General features: G+C 42.4%; 1 protein-coding gene and 1 long non-coding RNA gene across 2 annotated transcripts; both read right to left on the reverse strand.

Annotated features, from left to right (window-relative positions):
• Positions 1–687: 687 nt before the first annotated feature.
• Positions 688–1529, reverse strand: LOC110678903. Its single transcript, XR_002502033.1, has 2 exons — positions 1261–1529; positions 688–1157 (listed from the first exon to the last, which is right to left on the reverse strand). It is a non-coding gene; the product is annotated as an uncharacterized LOC110678903 (long non-coding RNA).
• Positions 1530–8203: 6674 nt separating this feature from the next.
• Positions 8204–17695, reverse strand: LOC5564114 (serine/threonine-protein kinase PITSLRE). The gene is made up of 3 exons (XM_001648401.2): positions 17490–17695; positions 15065–17426; positions 8204–8421 (listed from the first exon to the last, which is right to left on the reverse strand). The coding sequence occupies exons 1-3, from the start codon at positions 17543–17545 to the stop codon at positions 8320–8322; spliced, it is 2520 nt and encodes an 839-aa protein (XP_001648451.1). The 5' UTR covers positions 17546–17695; the 3' UTR covers positions 8204–8319.
• Positions 17696–18166: the final 471 nt, after the last annotated feature.

The raw sequence follows: 18166 nt of genomic DNA on the forward strand, positions 1-18166 counted from the left end.
GATCTTCATTTCGAGAAGCCCAGCAAGCGGGTACAGTTTTCGCATAAGCAAAGTGTTCTGGCCTTTTTTTCGATTTTCGAGAAGATCAGCAAGTGGATCCGATTTTCGTACCGCCCTATCGCAGGAGTGGGAGTTTGTTTTTTTTTCGGGTTTTGAACAGTTTCGTAGTAACTCGCATAAATAATACTCTATAGTTAACGGTGGAATAGTTCGACGACATCGTTTTGACGACCAGCTACAAGGATAAAGAAAACCGGTGAGATCTTTTCATGATGAATTGTATTATTTGATTATATTTCCAATGTTTCATGCATTTTGGGTTGGGTGGGACCATCAGGCCACCCGATTGAAGCGAGATGGATAGGAAGAGTGAAACTGTCAACTTCCTATTGCCAACATTTCGTGGAAAAAGGGCGGGCTCTTCTTCCCATCTATTGGGTCTTTCTGACAAGCAAGGGCTTGATTGTACACTCTGGAAAAAATCTAAACTAAATAGTTTAAAAGTCACACTAAATCGCGTTTCGCCTGGTTGACCCCATGTCTCGTTTAGACACCGGTTAGTCGAGGCTAGTATAAGTTAGAAGTATATGTAGCAATGCGTAACTTCGATGTATTCGTATTTAGATTGATAATTTTTGTGCATTCGGATTGTTTCTAACATCTTCAAAAGTTAAATAAGCAATAAAATACATAATACATGGACCATGGATATGGTCCTATCGATAAATATAAATTTATTCTCAGTAAAAATAAAAATGACCAAATCTTAAATCGGATGTTTGCGGATCTTCCACCAGCAAAATGATCAACGTCTCAGATCCACCTGGTGATAATCGGGAATCTTACTAAAACGTATTTTCATCGGAACCATTACAATCGCCGCTGTCGTCAGGTGCTCTGAGTTCAACTCTGCTATCTCGTTGACCCTGGTTTAATCACTTCCGGATCGTTCTCCCCGTCCGAGGAGTCGTAATCTCCTCCGCCACCGTCAAGTTCTCAGACCCGGATGTTCCTTCCGTTTTTTGTTTCTATCAGATCCTTAGTTGTTGCACTGCCTGGCTGCACTCACTGCACAGTGAATACATTTTCGACCTGTATTGCTGACTTCTCAGAATGGTATCGTTGAAATGCTGCAGCTTATCCTGTTTCGGTAGCGCCTGTAACATAAAATAATCACTGCTGAAAGCCACACCATTTTCAAGTCGATACAGGGGTTAATGCCATCAAATTGGAAGGCAATAATAATTAATATGGACTTACCTTTCTGTTTCCCGAATTACTCAGGAGCATGATGATTATTTATAGATTACAATTGACGAAATTTCATCGCGACAAAACGGGCACGTTAAAATAAACAAAGATGGTGGATGACGCTGACATGTGCAGATATACACTGGTCAAATTAGTCACTCGTCAATCAAGCAAAGTTTAGTTTATTATCTTAAGAATGTATACGTTCAAATTTAGACTAAGTGTAAACTTGTTGAATGATAAAAAAGATTATCATTTAATCTATCGATGATTTGATTATATTTTGAGTGTACGACTGTTTGTGTGAACATACTTTTGGAAGGAGATTCATTTTCCCTTGCGGGTTTCGCGTAAGTGTCTCTGCTTACGGGTCCGCCATTCGTTTTTGGCCCTTCAGTCAGGAGTATGATTGAATACAAATAGTCAAACAATCTTGAACAAATTGTTTTGTTAGAACAGGCCATTGCTACCGGTGGATACCTTGCTACAATAGATGGCAGCTTATATAATCATCATCATATTTTTAGCATCCTCACAAACTTTCAGTTTGGTACCATGTTCAAATCCTTGTTTAAAACTAGAAGTTTATGGATGTTTGTCGAAGCTACGCCGTACCTGATGTTGGAATTTTACATTAGACATAAATATTCATTAACGCAAAATACTTCACAACACAAAAGTTGACGATGGTTACGACAAGCAATGTTCATTCACTGTACGTACCATTGGTATTTGTGCTCTATTAGGAAGTAAAAAAATCGTGTGCAACAGTGAACAATTTCACGCTACTGATCTATTTCACCCGAATTTAGTTTACTTTTAATTTTAGCTAAATTAGTTTGATCTCGCTAAAAAAAAGTCAATTAATCCTGTTTGTGTAATTTTTTGATGAAAATTAAATGTTTATTTTTCTGCAAACATAAGTGTACGGCTGGTATAAAGTATCCCTATCATAAAAGTATCGATGTTTTGTGTTTTAGCCAGCGAAGTTTTGCCTCACAGATTCGAACTCTTGACCCACCGGCGGAGCAAATATTCGTTTAAGACAGTGGTTCTCAACCTTCTCAAAGTTGCGACCCTCTTTGGGGTCCTACAAATGTCCCGCGGCCCCTAGAAAGTTGGTCTTGAAGAGTGTTTAAAATCAAATTGTAAATTTTCCACGAATGCAAAAAAGGTTTTCTACAAAAAATGACGAAGGTTCTTAGGAGAAATACGTCAACATCTTACCAAAAGTTGTTCAGCAATCTTACACTGCATTATATTTAGAATGGCGTCTGAAACTTTTCAAGGATTTTGAAATAAAAAAAACATGTGAAGCACCACTAGTTGACGTTTGAGCGGTGCCGTGTTAGTTATGTGATCATGACAACAAGTGAATTCGGTACCGCTCAAATGTTAAATTAGTGAACTCGTGCATCGGTACATATACACTAGATAAACCGGGTGTTTCTTCGGATAAGTTGTATGTGCTCATGCCAATCCGTTTTCCTCTTTTAATTCAATCAGTTTAGAACAAACAAGTGAGGGCCCAGATAGCCGTAGCGGTAAACGCGCAGCTATTCAGCAAGACCAAGCTGAGGGTCGTGGGTTCGAATCCCACCGGTCGAGGATCTTTTCGGGTTGGAAATTTTCTCGACTTCTTAGGGCATAGAGTATCTTCGTATCTGCCACACGATATACACATGCAAAAATGGTCATTGGCATAGTAAGCTCACAGTTAATAACTGTGGAAGTGCTCATTAGAACACTAAGCTGAGAAGCAGGCTCTGTCCTAGTGGGGACGTAACGCCAGAAAGAAGAAGAAGAAGTGAAGCACCAAATGTTAAATATGCTACGTAGAAATATTTCCAGAACGCAAATTATGCCAAAACAATCATTGAATCGGGGCCTTCCTTAGCCGAGTGGTTAGAGTCCGCGGCTACAAAGCAAAGCCATGATGAAGGTGTATGGGTTCGATTCCCGGTCGGTCCAGGATCTTTTCGTAGTGGAAATTTCCTTGACTTCCCTGGGCATAGAGTATCATCGTACCTGCCACACGATATACATGCGAACAGCACTTATTTGTTCTTCTTCTTCTTCTTTCTGGCGTTACGTCCCCACTGGGACAGAGCCTGCTTCTCAGCTTAGTGTTCTTATGAGCACTTCCACAGTTATTAACTGAGAGCTTACTATTGCCAATGACCATTTTTGCATGTGTATATCCGTGTGGCAGGTACGAAGATACTCTATGTCCTGGGAAGTCGAGAAAATTTCCAACCCGAAAAGATCCTCGACCGCTGGGATTCGAACCCACGACCCTCAGCTTGGTCTTGCTGAATAGCTGCGCGTTTACCGCTACGGCTATCTGGGCCCTCACTTGTTTGTTCTAAACTGATTGAATTAAAAGAGGAAAACGGATTGGCATGAGCACATACAACTTATCCGAAGAAACACCCGGTTTATCTAGTGTATATGTACCGATGCACGAGTTCACTAATTTAACATTTGAGCGGTACCGAATTCACTTGTTGTCATGATCACATAACTAACACGGCACCGCTCAAACGTCAACTAGTGAACTCGTACATTGGTCCATATGGATAGTTTAGTGTATAAACCAGGTTGCTATGACAGTATAAATCCAAAATGGCCGCCAGATTTTTTCACTAAAAATAATATTCTTATTCTTTACTCGACTCGAATAAAACACCAAAGGTTGAAAACTTGTTTCTTTGTTGTACAAAAAATAATGTTTGTATTGATTGCACTCGCCATATACGTAAAAATCGTATAACATGATTTAGAAAATCGTTCATTTGATAGGGTAAATACCATTGCTCACCTAGTTTCTGTAGCCTATCTTAAGCAATTTTTCCTCAGCTTTCTGATGGTGATCTCAGAATTCAAAACTAGCGGTGCGCTAATGGTGAAAAATTGATTTTTCTAACAAAATTCAAGATGGCGGCCAAATTCAAAATGGCCGTCAAATTTGTTCAAGTTTAAATGAAAGCTATATCCTTTCTCTATACGATGCCACTAAGTTTGCTATGTGTTCCAAGCGAAATATAAGACATATCCCGTCAAGATATACCCAAGATTTATCTAAAAATGGGCTTTTTCGCAAACTGTTCAGCTAGCTGGCGTACGAGGGGTCTACCAATTTGAGAAAACAGAAAGGACCACCCTTAAGTTTTATCGAAAACTAGCGATCAGTGACATAAAATTGGAATTCTAACGATGGTTGCCGATGGCGGCCTGGTTTCAGCGAGAATTGCTCAGATGATGATAATACGAAAATAATTAAAAAGTCTTCCCCAGTTAACTTTTGAATTTGAATCTTCAGTAAATGCATACATTATTTGACCGAAAGATTTGAAAGATTCAAGAATACAACTGAGAACACAAAAACGCATTTTTCCAACAATGGTGCTGGTGGTTACGTCGACCATGCGAACATGAGTAGTATTATTACCAGATATTCATCGAAAACTGGTTTGATAACATTAATAGAGAAGTTGTTATAAATTTCAGTTTTCTCAAATTTGTCAACTATCAAAATTCGATAATTTTGGCAAGTTGAGAATTATTAATTATAACTTTTTATTGTTTAATCAAAATTAACTCTTTTTGTTACAATGGCTTCGCGGGCCCCTTGAGAGATCGCCACGGCCCATAGGGGTCCGCGGACCCTTGGTTGGGAAACAGTGGTTTAAGACAATAAATGTTAAAACTGTAATAACCAAAAATGGATAAATATTTTAATACAAAGTTTATTCAGCAAAGTTGTAATCAATATATTGAAAGTTCCATGTGTGGTATTTATTTCTTTTTAACTGTTATAGTTTTTCTAAGAATATTGATTATATCACTAAGGTCGAACTTTTGCCAAACATACAAATAGCTCGCACCAGTCAACTTTTAGGGTATCATTTGGGTTCCAAAATAACTCTACAAAAATTTAGCTCAATCTGTTAAATTATAAGTTGGCGCCAGCCGTTTAAATATCCCGTATAATTTACTAATGAAAAACTCACGTTTTGATCGTTGTAAATTATCGTCACCATGTCATTGATCAGACGCAAACTTACAAAACAAACATGATCAATACATGTTGTTTTATTATTCGCCCATTTACGGGTAGCAGTGTAGTTACGCAGCACTGGCCGCGGTACGAGCAACCTTAGAGAAGATCGGGTATCCAACCCCTGTTAGAACTTTGGTCATATGCAGGGATGGGAGAGTTTGCATTTGCAAACCTGGAGCGTCTGTACTCCATGTGCGGAGCGGCTCACAACAGCGTATGTTCCCCATGTCAGGGGCGGTTGACCATCGTCCGAACACCAGAGAAGGACTCATCGTCCGAATACCAGAGAGGGACTCTATGTTAAACTGTGCACTATGGCCCCCGAACATTTAAGGGGAATGATCCTACGGAAATCTAAGCCAACCTTAAAAATACATTAACACAGGAACGGCAACAATAGAATACTGACCAGAACAATCGGCAAAGACCCCAGCGACGGAATGGACTCGCGATTGGAAACTCGGAACGAGGAACTGCAAATCTCTCAACTTCATCGGAAGCACACGCATACTTGCCGAACGAACGTTTAAGGTAATCATACCATCTACCAGAACTGCGGCAACACAGTGAGCTGGGAACAGTTATTTTAGTGATGGATGATTTGCAAAGGCGCGTCATCGGGAAGGAACCGTTCAAATATTACGTAACGCAACAGGGGTAGGGAGGGGGTCTTACATAGGCCTTTTCATGTGACAGATCCGTCTATGCATTTGTTTACATCGGTGGAGGACCGGTGCTAACACGAGGCTGTCATTTCCATGGAAGAACTGTCAAAGAGCTTCCCGATCAGCTGATTTGAAACGTCTTGTGAATAGGCCTATAGTGTTACGGTCCATACAAAAACGCCGATCAACGAAAAAATGTACAATAGACTGATGCAAATTTGGAAATTTTTGCTCCCCTATGCTTAAACGGTGTCAATTATGATAAACATCATTCTCCCAAAATTTGAAGTGATTTGGAAGAAATTTGATTGTGCACACGCTATTTGAAGTTTATATGGAAATTACTATGAAAAAGGCTAAGCTTTTGTATTCAGTCCTCTAACTGCGCGAAATAATAATCTATGGAAAAGTGAACAAACTTTTCTCATGTGAAATCTTCCCAGCTACAACTTTGCCGAAGACCAAATTTTGATGGGACGTAAGGATAATTTGTTATTCTTGATAACAAAGTCTAAACCATGCTGAGGTGATCATTCACTTACTTTCAGAGCAACACTGCTTTTTTGCTGTAGAACATAGTAGCCTGGATAACTTTGATCTATTTGCTGGTGACAATTTGAAACATCTCTCAACGAAGCGTAGGGTAAGTGTTCCCTTAATTGTAGGTGTTCCTATAGTTGCGGTAGTGCCGTTTATATTGAGTTTAAATTTCAAATTGCTTTAAAACTGATGAAATATCACTAAAATTACAAAAACTTTTCTTACTTGTACCAATAGTTGCGGCAAAGTGTTCCTATAGTGGAAGATTCCATATGAAAACCACGGATACCGCAACTATAGGAACACGAATTAAAAATATACCGCAACTAAAGGAACAGTGTACTGATAGTGGAGCTATTGTTTTTCACTGACATGCCGTGGGTTACTTGAGCTTGAGCTTGATTGGCCGCCCGTGGATGCTACTCCAGTATCGCCAGATCAGCTGCACTTACACAAGGAACCGAATGACTGCTTGGGACTAACAGGCATCCTCAGTGTATAAGTGCTGGTGATCTTCTGTTTTTAGGCGACAATGGTGCCTGCCACGTCAGAATGCAGACCAATGTGGGGAAGGGGGAGGAATTGATGATGCATTGTACTGGCTCCCACGTAGACCGTATATACCACTGCATCTACGCCAGAACATGCGGGAGTTTATGGATTGGGGAAAAGGCATGGCAGAGAGGTTTGCTTTTGTGGTTAGCAGACTGCCTATGTATCAGGCGTAAGGAAAGGCATGCGCGAGGAAGAATGGAAGCGTAAGGGAAACGGTTTCTGGTTCTAGCGTTTGCTATGAACGAATAGTTTGAGTGTGATAGATTAGAATGGAAGATAGAAGCAAGTGAGAGATATACAACTACAAAGTACGAAAAGGGACGGGCCTGGGATTGAACCCATGACCTTCTGCTTATGAAGCAGAAGCGGTAGCCATCAGACCACCAACCCCGTCTTCACTGACATGCCGTGGGTTACTGCGACGAAGTCATTTTTCTCATTAAGTCAATGATCGTTACTTCCCGTTACAACAGTAATATGTACATTGATTGCGCTTCTTTAATTTAGGCGGTTAAAAGAAGTTCGATCGTGCTTAGTACCTACACTATTGGTACATCTACCCTATCATAATTACAACATTTGTATCAAACAACGTCTTGAGGTTTGTATGATTGATTCGGAAAATAAAATATATATTTTACTCAGCCATTTTGGAATTATAATCGAAACACGGTATTTGGAACTCATAAGCAATCATGCCCTAATACCGTGTGATGCGAACTCAGGCTGTGGTGTGTAGCTACTTAGTAATCATTCAGATAGATTGCAATTATCAAAAGTGTGGAACGATATTTGACGAACGTTTTATTATACACGTAGCGAACGATAAAGCAATTATTCCGAAATTTATTTCCAGTACACTCGTACATACAATTTATTGGCAGTACATCGAGAATTCGGTAGCAATTGAAAAGAAGAGTACTTTTCTGTAATCTAAAGAGCGTATCACCTGTTGCGATGTTGCGGACACGTCAGACTATCGCGAAACCTTTTTAACTTCCCTCGTGTTGTCTGGTCATGGCTTATCGCTCCAGACAGCTGATTGATAACGCCTTACAAACCGGTTTGCTTCCAGGTATACAACGAGCGAATCGATAACGTTCGGATAAGGAAAAATTATATCAATCCATGTTCTAAACCTACACAACTAGAATAACTTACTTTTTTATTGATAGCAGAGTAATAATTGTTTGTAACTGTGTCAGATCATCCAGCCCGGAGCGGAACTGAAAGTGACCACATTTATCAGAACTTCAAACTGAAACCCGGTCCCATCGCCATCTGGCGGGATTCTGCATAGGTGGCACCCAGATGGAAACCAGGATTATCTGCCACGGGATCGTCACCCTGGAAATGGAAAATTGGATTAGTGAAAAGCTGCCGATCATTACACAGCGGAACAAGTTTTTGTCTCAAGCATCACAATAACGCTATTAACTTATTTTGAGGTCGATGAATCTATTGCCGTTTTGTCATAGTGAATCTGGTTTTTGAGATGTTTTTCTGTTGAAAATACATTATTTATCGATTTCAGTCTACTTGAATACAATCTTGCCAGCTTGTTTACATATTTATGAGGTGAATATACTGCAGAAATCTGTTTTTTATCTTTAAAACTATTATTATCCTTCCTGCAATATCGGATTAGGAAAATTGTCTGTATTTTAAAACCCGATATCGACGATAATTTCGAACCTATATCGAGTAAGTCATTCTGTGCCATTTAAATTTTGAAGCCCACAAATTTATTTAACTCTTTCTTCCCCACAACAGCATCCATGGAATTATTGGAAGGTCGAAGCGCAAGTTGAACGGTTTTTGATTTGTGTACATTTCTCGCCGTTTTGAATTCGTTTTTTTACCCGTGTAAAACCGGTTGTTTCTCGTGTCTCCAGTTAAATAAACCGATAACGCTCCGGTGTATAGTGGACATTAACGAATAGCAAGCACAATATTGTGAAAACATCTAGAAAATCCGATCATACTGAGCGCGGTGAACTATTGTTTTTGTTTGTTTTTCTTCACTGTTTCCTCTGTGCACTTTCCGGGCTACCGTACAAAAATTAAGGGCATCCCCATCGCGGTTAGAGCAATCCCCATCGTCCGACGCTTGTGATCACTGCGCGAAGCCGGTAAAAAGTGATGACGAACACATCACTTGCATGGCTTTTTGCGAACGGATGATTCACCTTAGATGCTCGGCTACAAAGCTAAATAAACCATTTGTGAAAATCGTTCACGACAGCCCAAATTTGTTTTGGATATGTGACGAGTGTGCGAAGCTTATGAAAATCGCACGATTTAAATCGGTCGTTTCATCGTTCGGCGATGCCTTTAAGGCTATTGCCGATAGACAGGAGATGGTACATGCCGAGATTAGGAAGGAACTGGCGATACAAGGACAACAAATCGCTCAATTGTCTAAACGAATGGCACCAACTTCCCCTTTTCTGCAAGAATCTGCTTCATCTTCACGACAACCACCGTCGAAAAGGCGCCGTGACGATGAGTTAGTTTTCAATCCGGCTGTCACCAAACCACTTCTTGGGGGCACTAAGGAAATGTCAAACGCCGGCATAGTTACCGTCCCTGAACCTGTTCAGCTGTTTTGGGTGTATCTTTCCCGTATTCATCCGAGTGTCAAACCCGAAGCCATCGAAAAATTAGTGAAAGACTGTTTGCAGAGCGAGGGCACCATTAAGGCTGATCCACTTGTAAAACGCGGGATTGATTCAACTCGTTTGAGCTTCATATCCTACAAGATTGGAATTGATCCAAAGCTCCGCGATGCCGCTTTGAGTCCAGATACATGGCCAAAAGGATTATTGTTTCGCGAGTTCGAAGATAATAGCTCAAAAAACTTATGGTTACCATCCTTGAATACGCCGACCATCATAGTATCTCCCGAAGTCGGAGCCTCGCAGTTCTCCACTCCCACCACCGGAATGGATCTTTCAAGTTAACTTCTACCAGATTACAAAGCAGCAACGTAGATCAAGCAGCCATCGTTTCCAGTATAACAGAACGCACCGCCTGTCGCCTTATGGGAGCCCTCGATCCTCACGACACAGTCGAGCAAGCTGTTTCCTGCCATCGGCGTCGTTCTGGTCCTGTTGTCGTGCTTGGTGACAGGGTCTCCCAACCTCCTTTATCAGGCAAGTACGCTTCTATATATAGCAATTCTTCGCCTGATCAATTTCCGTGTTCCAGTACTCTATCAGTTCACGCCGAGACCGTCGACGCCGAGAATTCGATTTGGAAATCTCCATCCGAATGTCTACCAATGCTGGCCCTGGACTCAACTCCTCCTGGACACCCGGAACGCACTCTAGAAAGCCCAATGGAAGCCCTTAATACCTCTGACGCAGTCCTGCCTTTTGCTGGCTCCGTTCATCAAAGTCGTTCCGGTCCTGTAGTCAGATGTGGAGAGAGGGTCTTCTAAGCATCCAATCACGGCGAGTATTTTCCTTCTGTACGCCCTCAGTCGTCGCCTGATTTTTACATGGATTCCAGGAACATCAGCGATCCCGTACCAAAACGATTCGAGGAGATCGTAGTTTACTACCAAAATGTTGGAGGAATTAACTCATGTGTGGAGGACTACCACTTGGCTGTTTCGGGTTCCAGTTTTGATATCATCGTTCTAATCGAGACGTGGCTTGATTCTCGAACTTTGTCTAGCCAAATTTTTGGACCAGATTACGAAGTTTTCCGTTGTGATCGGAGTCCAGATAACAGCAAGAAATCTACTGGTGGTGGCGTACTCGTTGCCGTTCGACGAAAACTGTAAGCGAGGGCCGTCGAAAACGAAGCCTGGAAATGCCTAGAACAAGTTTGGTTATGTGTTGATCTCCGTGATCGAAAACTGTTTCTATGCGCGCTTTATGTTGCACCCGATCTGACCCGAGCCAATGCTGTCTTCGAAACTCACTCTCAATCAGTTTTTGCTGTTATCGATACTGCTTCACCTGTCGATGAGGTCCTCGTTTTAGGTGACTTCAACCTACCAACCGTCTCGTGGAAACTATCGCACAATGGTTTCTTCTATCCGGACCCCGAACGCTCCGTAATCCATGGTTGTGTAGCCGGTCTCTTGGACAGCTATAGTGCCGCTATGATTTCCCAGATAAATCACGTAGTCAATGAGAACGGACGCAGCTTGGATCTTTGCTTCGTCAGTACCCAGGATGAAGCACCCTTTATTTTGGTCCCTCATCACCCTCCATTGATTATTTCCGTCGAAAGAACCCTCCTCGTCAATTGCGTTGATCGTCCAGCAACTGTATCTTATGATTTCCAGAACGCCGACCACCATAGTATTGCGGAAGTGTTGAGTAGCATTGACTGGGGCAATGTTTTGGATCGTAACAAAGTTGATACTGCTGCTTTAACCTTTTCACATGTCTTGGCATGTGGGGCCCAGATAGCCGTAGCGGTAAACGCGCAGCTATTCAGCAAGACCAAGCTGAGGGTCGTGGGTTCGAATCCCACCGGTCGAGGATCTTTTCGGGTTGGAAATTTTCTCGACTTCCCAGGGCATAGAGTATCTTCGTACCTGCCACACGATATACGCATGCAAAAATGGTCATTGGCATAGTAAGCTCTCAGTTAATAACTGTGGAAGTGATCATAAGAACACTAAGCTGAGAAGCAGGCTCTGTCCCAGTGGGGACGTAACGCCAGAAAAAGAAAGAAGAATGTCTTGGCATACGTCATTGACAGGCACGTCCCAAAAAGAGTGCATCAAGTTTCGCGACTTCCTTGGCAGACTGCAGAACTGCGAAAAATGAAGTCAATTAAAAGAGCAGCTCTCCGCAAGTATACCAAATTTCGAACACCCTCTCTTAGATGCCATTACGTGAGGCTGAACCACGAATATTAATGCTTAAGTCGTCAATGTTTCTTGCGATACCAACGTGAAATCGAACGTAAATTCAAATTGAAGCCAAAATCTTTCTGGAAATACGTTAACGAGCAGCGGAAGACGTACGGGCTGCCATCTTCAATGGAATTGAATGGGAGAACGAGTTCATCTGCTCAGGAAATTTGCCAGCTATTCGCAGAAAAGTTTTCTATGGTTTTTAGCAGCGAGACTTTAAGCAGCCATGAAGTTTCACTGCTGCGAAGCAACTGAAAGCGTCCAACAATCCTGGACCTGATGGAGTACCGTCTGTACTCATAAAGAAACACATCGGCGGCTTGCTGAGCCCCCTTCTTTTTTTATTTCGTTCGTCACTTTCGAGCGGCATATTTCCTTCTAACTGGAAGATTGCACACATGTTTCCGGTGCACAAAAAAGGAAGCAAGCGCAACGTTGACAATTACAGAGGGATTACGTCGCTATGTGCCGTGTCGAAGCTTTTCGAACTCGTTATCATGAAACCACTTCTGTCGCACTGCAAGCAACATCTTTGTCCTGATCAACACGGGTTTACTGCCGGTCGTTCCACCGCCACCAATTTGCTCTGTTTGACATCGTTTATAACCGACAGCATGGTAGAACGATCACAAACGGATGTTATTTACACCGATCTGTCCGCCGCATTTGACAAGCTGAACCATACTATTGCGATCGCTAAGCTTGAAAGGCTCGGCGTCTGTGGCAGTCTCTCTAGTTGGTTCAAAACTTATTTAACCGGTCGCCTGTTGAAGGTGGCGATAGGAGACTGCAGATCTGGCAGCTTTTATGCTACGTCTGGCATACCCCAAGGTAGTCACCTGGGGCCATTGATCTTCTTAATCTATTTTAATGACGTTTATTCGGCCATCAGAAGTCCTCGGCTATCATATGCTGATGATCTCAAAATGTTTGCTAAGATCCACTCCATTGCCGACTGTGGGTTTTTGCAACAACAGCTTGATCACTTTGCCGATTGGTGTTTCCTGAACCGTATGGTAGTTAACCCAAAGAAGTGTTCCATTATAACGTTTACAAGGAAAATACAGCCGATAATATTTGACTACTGCCTGCTGGGAACTACAATCGATCGTGTGAACCAAGTAAAGAATCTCGGGGTGATTCTGGATTCAAAGCTGACATTCAAGCCACATGTTTCGTACATTGTCGACAAGGCATCCAGAACATTGGGATTCATCTTCAGGATTGCAAAGAACTTCACAGACGTCTACTGCTCAAAGTCCCTATATTTCTCGCTCGTGCGTTCCACTTTGGAATACTGTTCTGCGGTCTGGAGCCCCGCTTACGACAACTGCTCCGAAAGGATTGAGTCCGTACAGCACCGCTTACTTCGGTTTGCACTTCGGAAACTGCCTAAGAATAGAAGATCACCAGCACTAATAAACTGAGGGTGTCTGTTAGTCCCAAGCAGTCATTCGGTTGGTTCCTTGTGTAAGTGCAGCTGATCTGGCGATACTGGAGTAGCATCCACGGGCGGCCAATCAAGCTCAAGCTCAAGTTGAGACTAACCGAACAACAGTCAACTAACTGTTTCAATAGTAATATAGTAAAAAAAAAACATTTGCAACTCTATTTTTATAAGCACTTCCTAACAAAAAGTTTTTATTAAAAATCAAAAAGTTTTTATTAAAAACGCTTTTTTCGTATAGAAAGTTTATGTATCCAGCGCGTCTTCAACAGGATTGCCCTACTGTTTGACTTCCACGTCACCCGTGAATCGCTTCGTCGAAGATTTTCGGAGTTTTTTGCTGGTAGAAGCGGATAACGACAACGATTATATGTTATTTTTTTTTTTAATTGCCTGACAAGTTTATGATTATGTTTGAGACTGTGACCAAGATTATGTTCGAGATTGAGTTTTTTTTTTAATTTGTATTACTGTCCTTAGTTTTAACAATATCATTGGGGCCACGAAGCCTGTTGATAAATTTAATAAATAAACTTTCTATACGAAAAAAGCGTTTTTAATAAAAACTTTTTGATTTTTAATAAAAACTTTTTGTTAGGAAGTGCTTATAAAAATAGAGTTGCAAATGTTTTTTTTTTTTACTATATTACTATTGAAACAGTTAGTTGACTGTTGTTCGGTTAGTCTCAACTTGAGCTTGAGCTTGATTGGCCGCCCGTGGATGCTACTCCAGTATCGCCAGATCAGCTGCACTTACACAAGGAACCAACCGAATGACTGCTTGGGACTAACAGACACCCTCAGTTTATTAGTGCTGGTGATCTTCTATTCTTAGGCAACAATGGCGCCTGCCACGTCAGAATGCAGACCAATGTGGGGAAGAGGAAGGGGTCCTGAATCAGATGAATACTATGCTATAGCCACAAGAATATGATGTTACACGGTTCTCCGACATTTCGCGGTGTACCATTTCGCAGTTTGTATCATTTTGCGATTTACCGTTTTGTGATTAGTACCATTTTGCGGTATGCCATTTCGCGGTCTACACAATTTCGCGGTGTGGGTTTTCACTAATAACATTTTCATCTGTGATTTACCCTTCTTTTGAACACGGACAGTACTTCAAATTGCACTGTTAAGATAGATGAAACATTTCGATACAAACGGGTGAGCCAAACTTGTTATATTCAGAATTCCTAATTGAATTACGTGAATTTAGCTTTAACATGGGATCCAATATGCGTCTTACGCTAGCAACATCTACCACCTTACGGTACCATAGATCATCCAAAGCGATTTTCTGGCCATATAAAAAACGACGAATTTTATATGAAGACTGTAAGCATGTCCAAAAATTCGATGAACGTTGAATTTCATTCAAACTATGCCTCATATAAATGTTTGTCGTATTTTACATGCTCGGTTGATTGAATTATAAAGCATAATGATGAATCATAGTTCAATTTTTTAGTTAAACACCAAAAATAACACATTATTTTGCACAACTTTGACGATCTGTAGCACATAATTTTTACGTGTTGGAACATTTCTGATAGAGACAACGGATTCAACAGTTCTAAATTTACTAGACTTGCATAATTTGATCTTTGAGACACGCGAGGAGGTTATTTATATTCCGCTGTGTTAATAATTAACAGACTTACCAATTTCTTGAATTCTCCTCCGCCGCTCGGAGGTTTCGGGCTGGAAGCGAGTGCCTTTTTCAGCCCCAGCTCACTCTTGGCCGGCCACGTGGGGAACATTGCCGGGTCGATGGGAAGGGGCAGTTCCTTGAAGTAGCTGTGCTTGAGGCCGGCTTCCGCTGTCAAACGCTGCTTCGGGTCGAAGGTTAGCAGTCCCTGGAGTAGAGAGATGCCCAACTCGCTAGTTTGGTGTGCGAAGCGTTTGCGCAAGTTCGATACGGGATACTCGGTGAACGTCATCTTCTGTACAGCTGGGAGTTGATTGTATCCAGGCCAGATTTTCTCGTTAGGCGTACCTAATTCTTTGAAAATTCGATTCAGTTGATCCAGTTCGGTTTTGCCTGGGAACAGGGCGGTCATTGCAAGGAACTCGGCGAAAATGCACCCAACGGACCAAATGTCGATCGGAGTGGAATATTCTTTACAGCATAGAAGCAGTTCTGGTGCACGATACCACAAAGTCACCACAATCGAAGTGTACGCCTTCAAGGGAGATCCATACTCTCGAGCTAGACCGAAATCTCCAACTTTGAGGATCCCCTTGTGTGAAAGTAGAAGATTCGATGTTTTCAAATCACGATGCAAGATCCAATTATCGTGCAGATGGGCCACAGCACGAAGTAACTGCTGAGTAAGACATTTGACTTCCCCTGGTAGGAACACTTGCTTCTTGTGTTTCATAGTTTCCATCAGCGATTTCAAATCGTGCTCGACGTAGTCCATTACAATGAAGATTTTGTCCATATTACTTCCCACAACGATTTCCCGCACAGTCACGATGTTCGGGTGCTGTCCTTTGAGGAGAGTATTTATCTCTCGCAAAGAAGTGATCGGAAAGCCTTCCTTTTCCTTCTCCATCTTGAGTCGCTTCAAAGCGACAATCTCTTCAGTGCGTTTGTCCTTGGCCCGATAAACAACTCCGTATGTACCTTCCTCTATGCGGTTCAAACATTGGAATTCTTCTACAGAGCGACAACCTTGAATCCCGGGGAAATAAGGAGGAAGCTGTTCCTCCGGTTCCACTTCCATTGGTGGCGATTTGGGTTCATCCTTGTCTTTCGATTTTGACCGCTTGTCCCCGTCTTCGCGATCGGATCGAGGTGAAATGCTTCTGCTGCTTTCGTGACGACGACGGGGGCTTCGGGATCGGCTTCTACTGGAGCCGGAGGCAGACCTAGATCGTGTTGATCGTGATCTCGAACGATACCTTGATCCGGACCGTGAGCGCGAATCACTTCTGTGTCTTCTATCCGACTTGGCCAAATCGCCCACTGACAGAGGACTATCTGGCGGTTTCTCTTCGTCGTCGGTTGCATCACGGGAATCATCGCTATCGCTGCTCGAAGACGAAGTGTCCGAATTGGTGTCGTCGTCCTCGCCCTCGGAACGCATTTCCCTGTCTGACCGGTCGGAATCTGCGCGTTTCTTAGCTTTCTTCTTCTTCTTTGCGATTTTCTTCGTTGCTTCGTCTGCACTTTCCATCTCTTCATCGTCGTCGGCTTGTTGTTTCTTTGAGGTTTCGTCCGCGGAGTCGGAAGGTTCACGTTCTCGTCTCATCAGACGTCTGGTTTGAAGCTCATCTCTAGCTGCTTCCTTACGGCGGGCCATCTGCCGTTCGGCTTCTAAAAGTTTAGCTCTTCTCTCGTCATGTTCTTTGTCTTTCACTTCCGGTGTAACCTTCTTCGATGCATCTTCGTAATCTGGGCTTTCCATGATTTCAACCAATTCAGGTTCGGAGCGTTCCTTCCTCTCCCTGTGTCGATGATGATGGCGGTGACTTTTTTCCTTTCTACCTTCGCTTTCATGCTGAGCATGATCCTCCTGCTGCTTTGTGGAATCGTACTTGCTCTTCTTATTGAGCAGCCTCATTCTCAAATCCTCCAGTAATTTGTCCGGATCTTGTTTCTCCACTTCCTTCCGCTTGTCGCGCTCCTTCTCATAATACTCCCGATCCCTCTCCTTTCTGCTCTGATAGGTTTCCCTCATTTCTCCATAGAATGGATTCATCTCGTACCGGCTTTCCTTCGAATGGTGCCCCGAAGAAGAAGCCGAATGGTACCGTTCTTTTTCGTGACCCCGTTCTCTCGGCCGCTCCATTCTGGCTTCCTTGTGGTAGCGATCCCTTTCCCTTTCCCGCTCCCGGTGGCCGCGATAGCCTTCCCGCCTCGAATCGGAATAGTGCTCCCTTCCGGAAGTGCTCGCATGGCGCTGATGTTCCTTGGAATGTTTCGATTTCTTCTCCTTTCGTTTCGTGTAATAACTGGCCGACGACGCCTGCGGGGGTTTGATATCCAGGGAATCGGTCGTTTCCTCTTCGGCACCGCTAAAAAAAATAAATACAAAAATAATTCATGAACCTCGATCAGTTTGACCATTTTCATCTTACCTCAATTCCAACGGGCTGCTCAGCTGCCCATCTTCACTGTTGTCGCTGGCGCTCATGGCGACCCGAGTCAAACACAACCAATATTCCAAGGAATTCGCGAAATTCACAAAATTACGACGTTTTGTTGTACTTTCCTCGTTTTCTCCGTTTTATTCGCACACAAAACGTCCCAACATTTTGACAGACAGGATTCGGGCGTGAGTGGCATCAAATCGTGAGTGGCGATCGATTCGGCGGACCGGACAGAAAATAAATTTTGCCGCATGGGCAGCATTGACGGCATACCACACTCCACACTGAATAAAAACCTTTTATTCGAATTCAAAGAAATACAGTGGGGCTGAGACCTGCTCTAATGAGATATGTAATAAGTCAAATTGTTCCATAATGAAAAGTAGCCGCATATCAGCCCCACTACAGATTTCTGCACCGTGTTTTGATCATCTTCATGTTTTTCTCGAAAAGATCATAATGAAAAGCAAATTACTAAAGTTTGTTCCAATACTTTGGATTTTTTTTAACTTTCGTATGGAAAACGATTTTGGAAACTTCACACCCGTTAGGAAATTTGTGAATAAACCCTTTGGTTTTCGCTGGTTCCATCTAATAAAATATCATCTAATAAACGCTCGAATGTCAATAGTACATGCCAAATTGAATGAATGAATGAATTTTCT

This window comes from Aedes aegypti, chromosome 3, assembly GCF_002204515.2.
Source record: "Aedes aegypti strain LVP_AGWG chromosome 3, AaegL5.0 Primary Assembly, whole genome shotgun sequence".
In the NCBI taxonomy this organism is placed as follows: domain Eukaryota; kingdom Metazoa; phylum Arthropoda; class Insecta; order Diptera; family Culicidae; genus Aedes; species Aedes aegypti.

Coding starts and splice junctions, on each gene's coding strand:
- LOC5564114 (XM_001648401.2), bottom strand. CDS start 17,545: ATGAGCGCCAGCGACAACAGTGAAGATGGGCAGCTGAGCAGCCCGTTG. Junction 17,427..17,489: donor AGCAGCCCGTTGGAATTGAG/GTAAGATGAAAA, acceptor TATTTTTTTTAG/CGGTGCCGAAGAGGAAACGA. Junction 8,422..15,064: donor GAGGAGAATTCAAGAAATTG/GTAAGTCTGTTA, acceptor TTCCATTTCCAG/GGTGACGATCCCGTGGCAGA.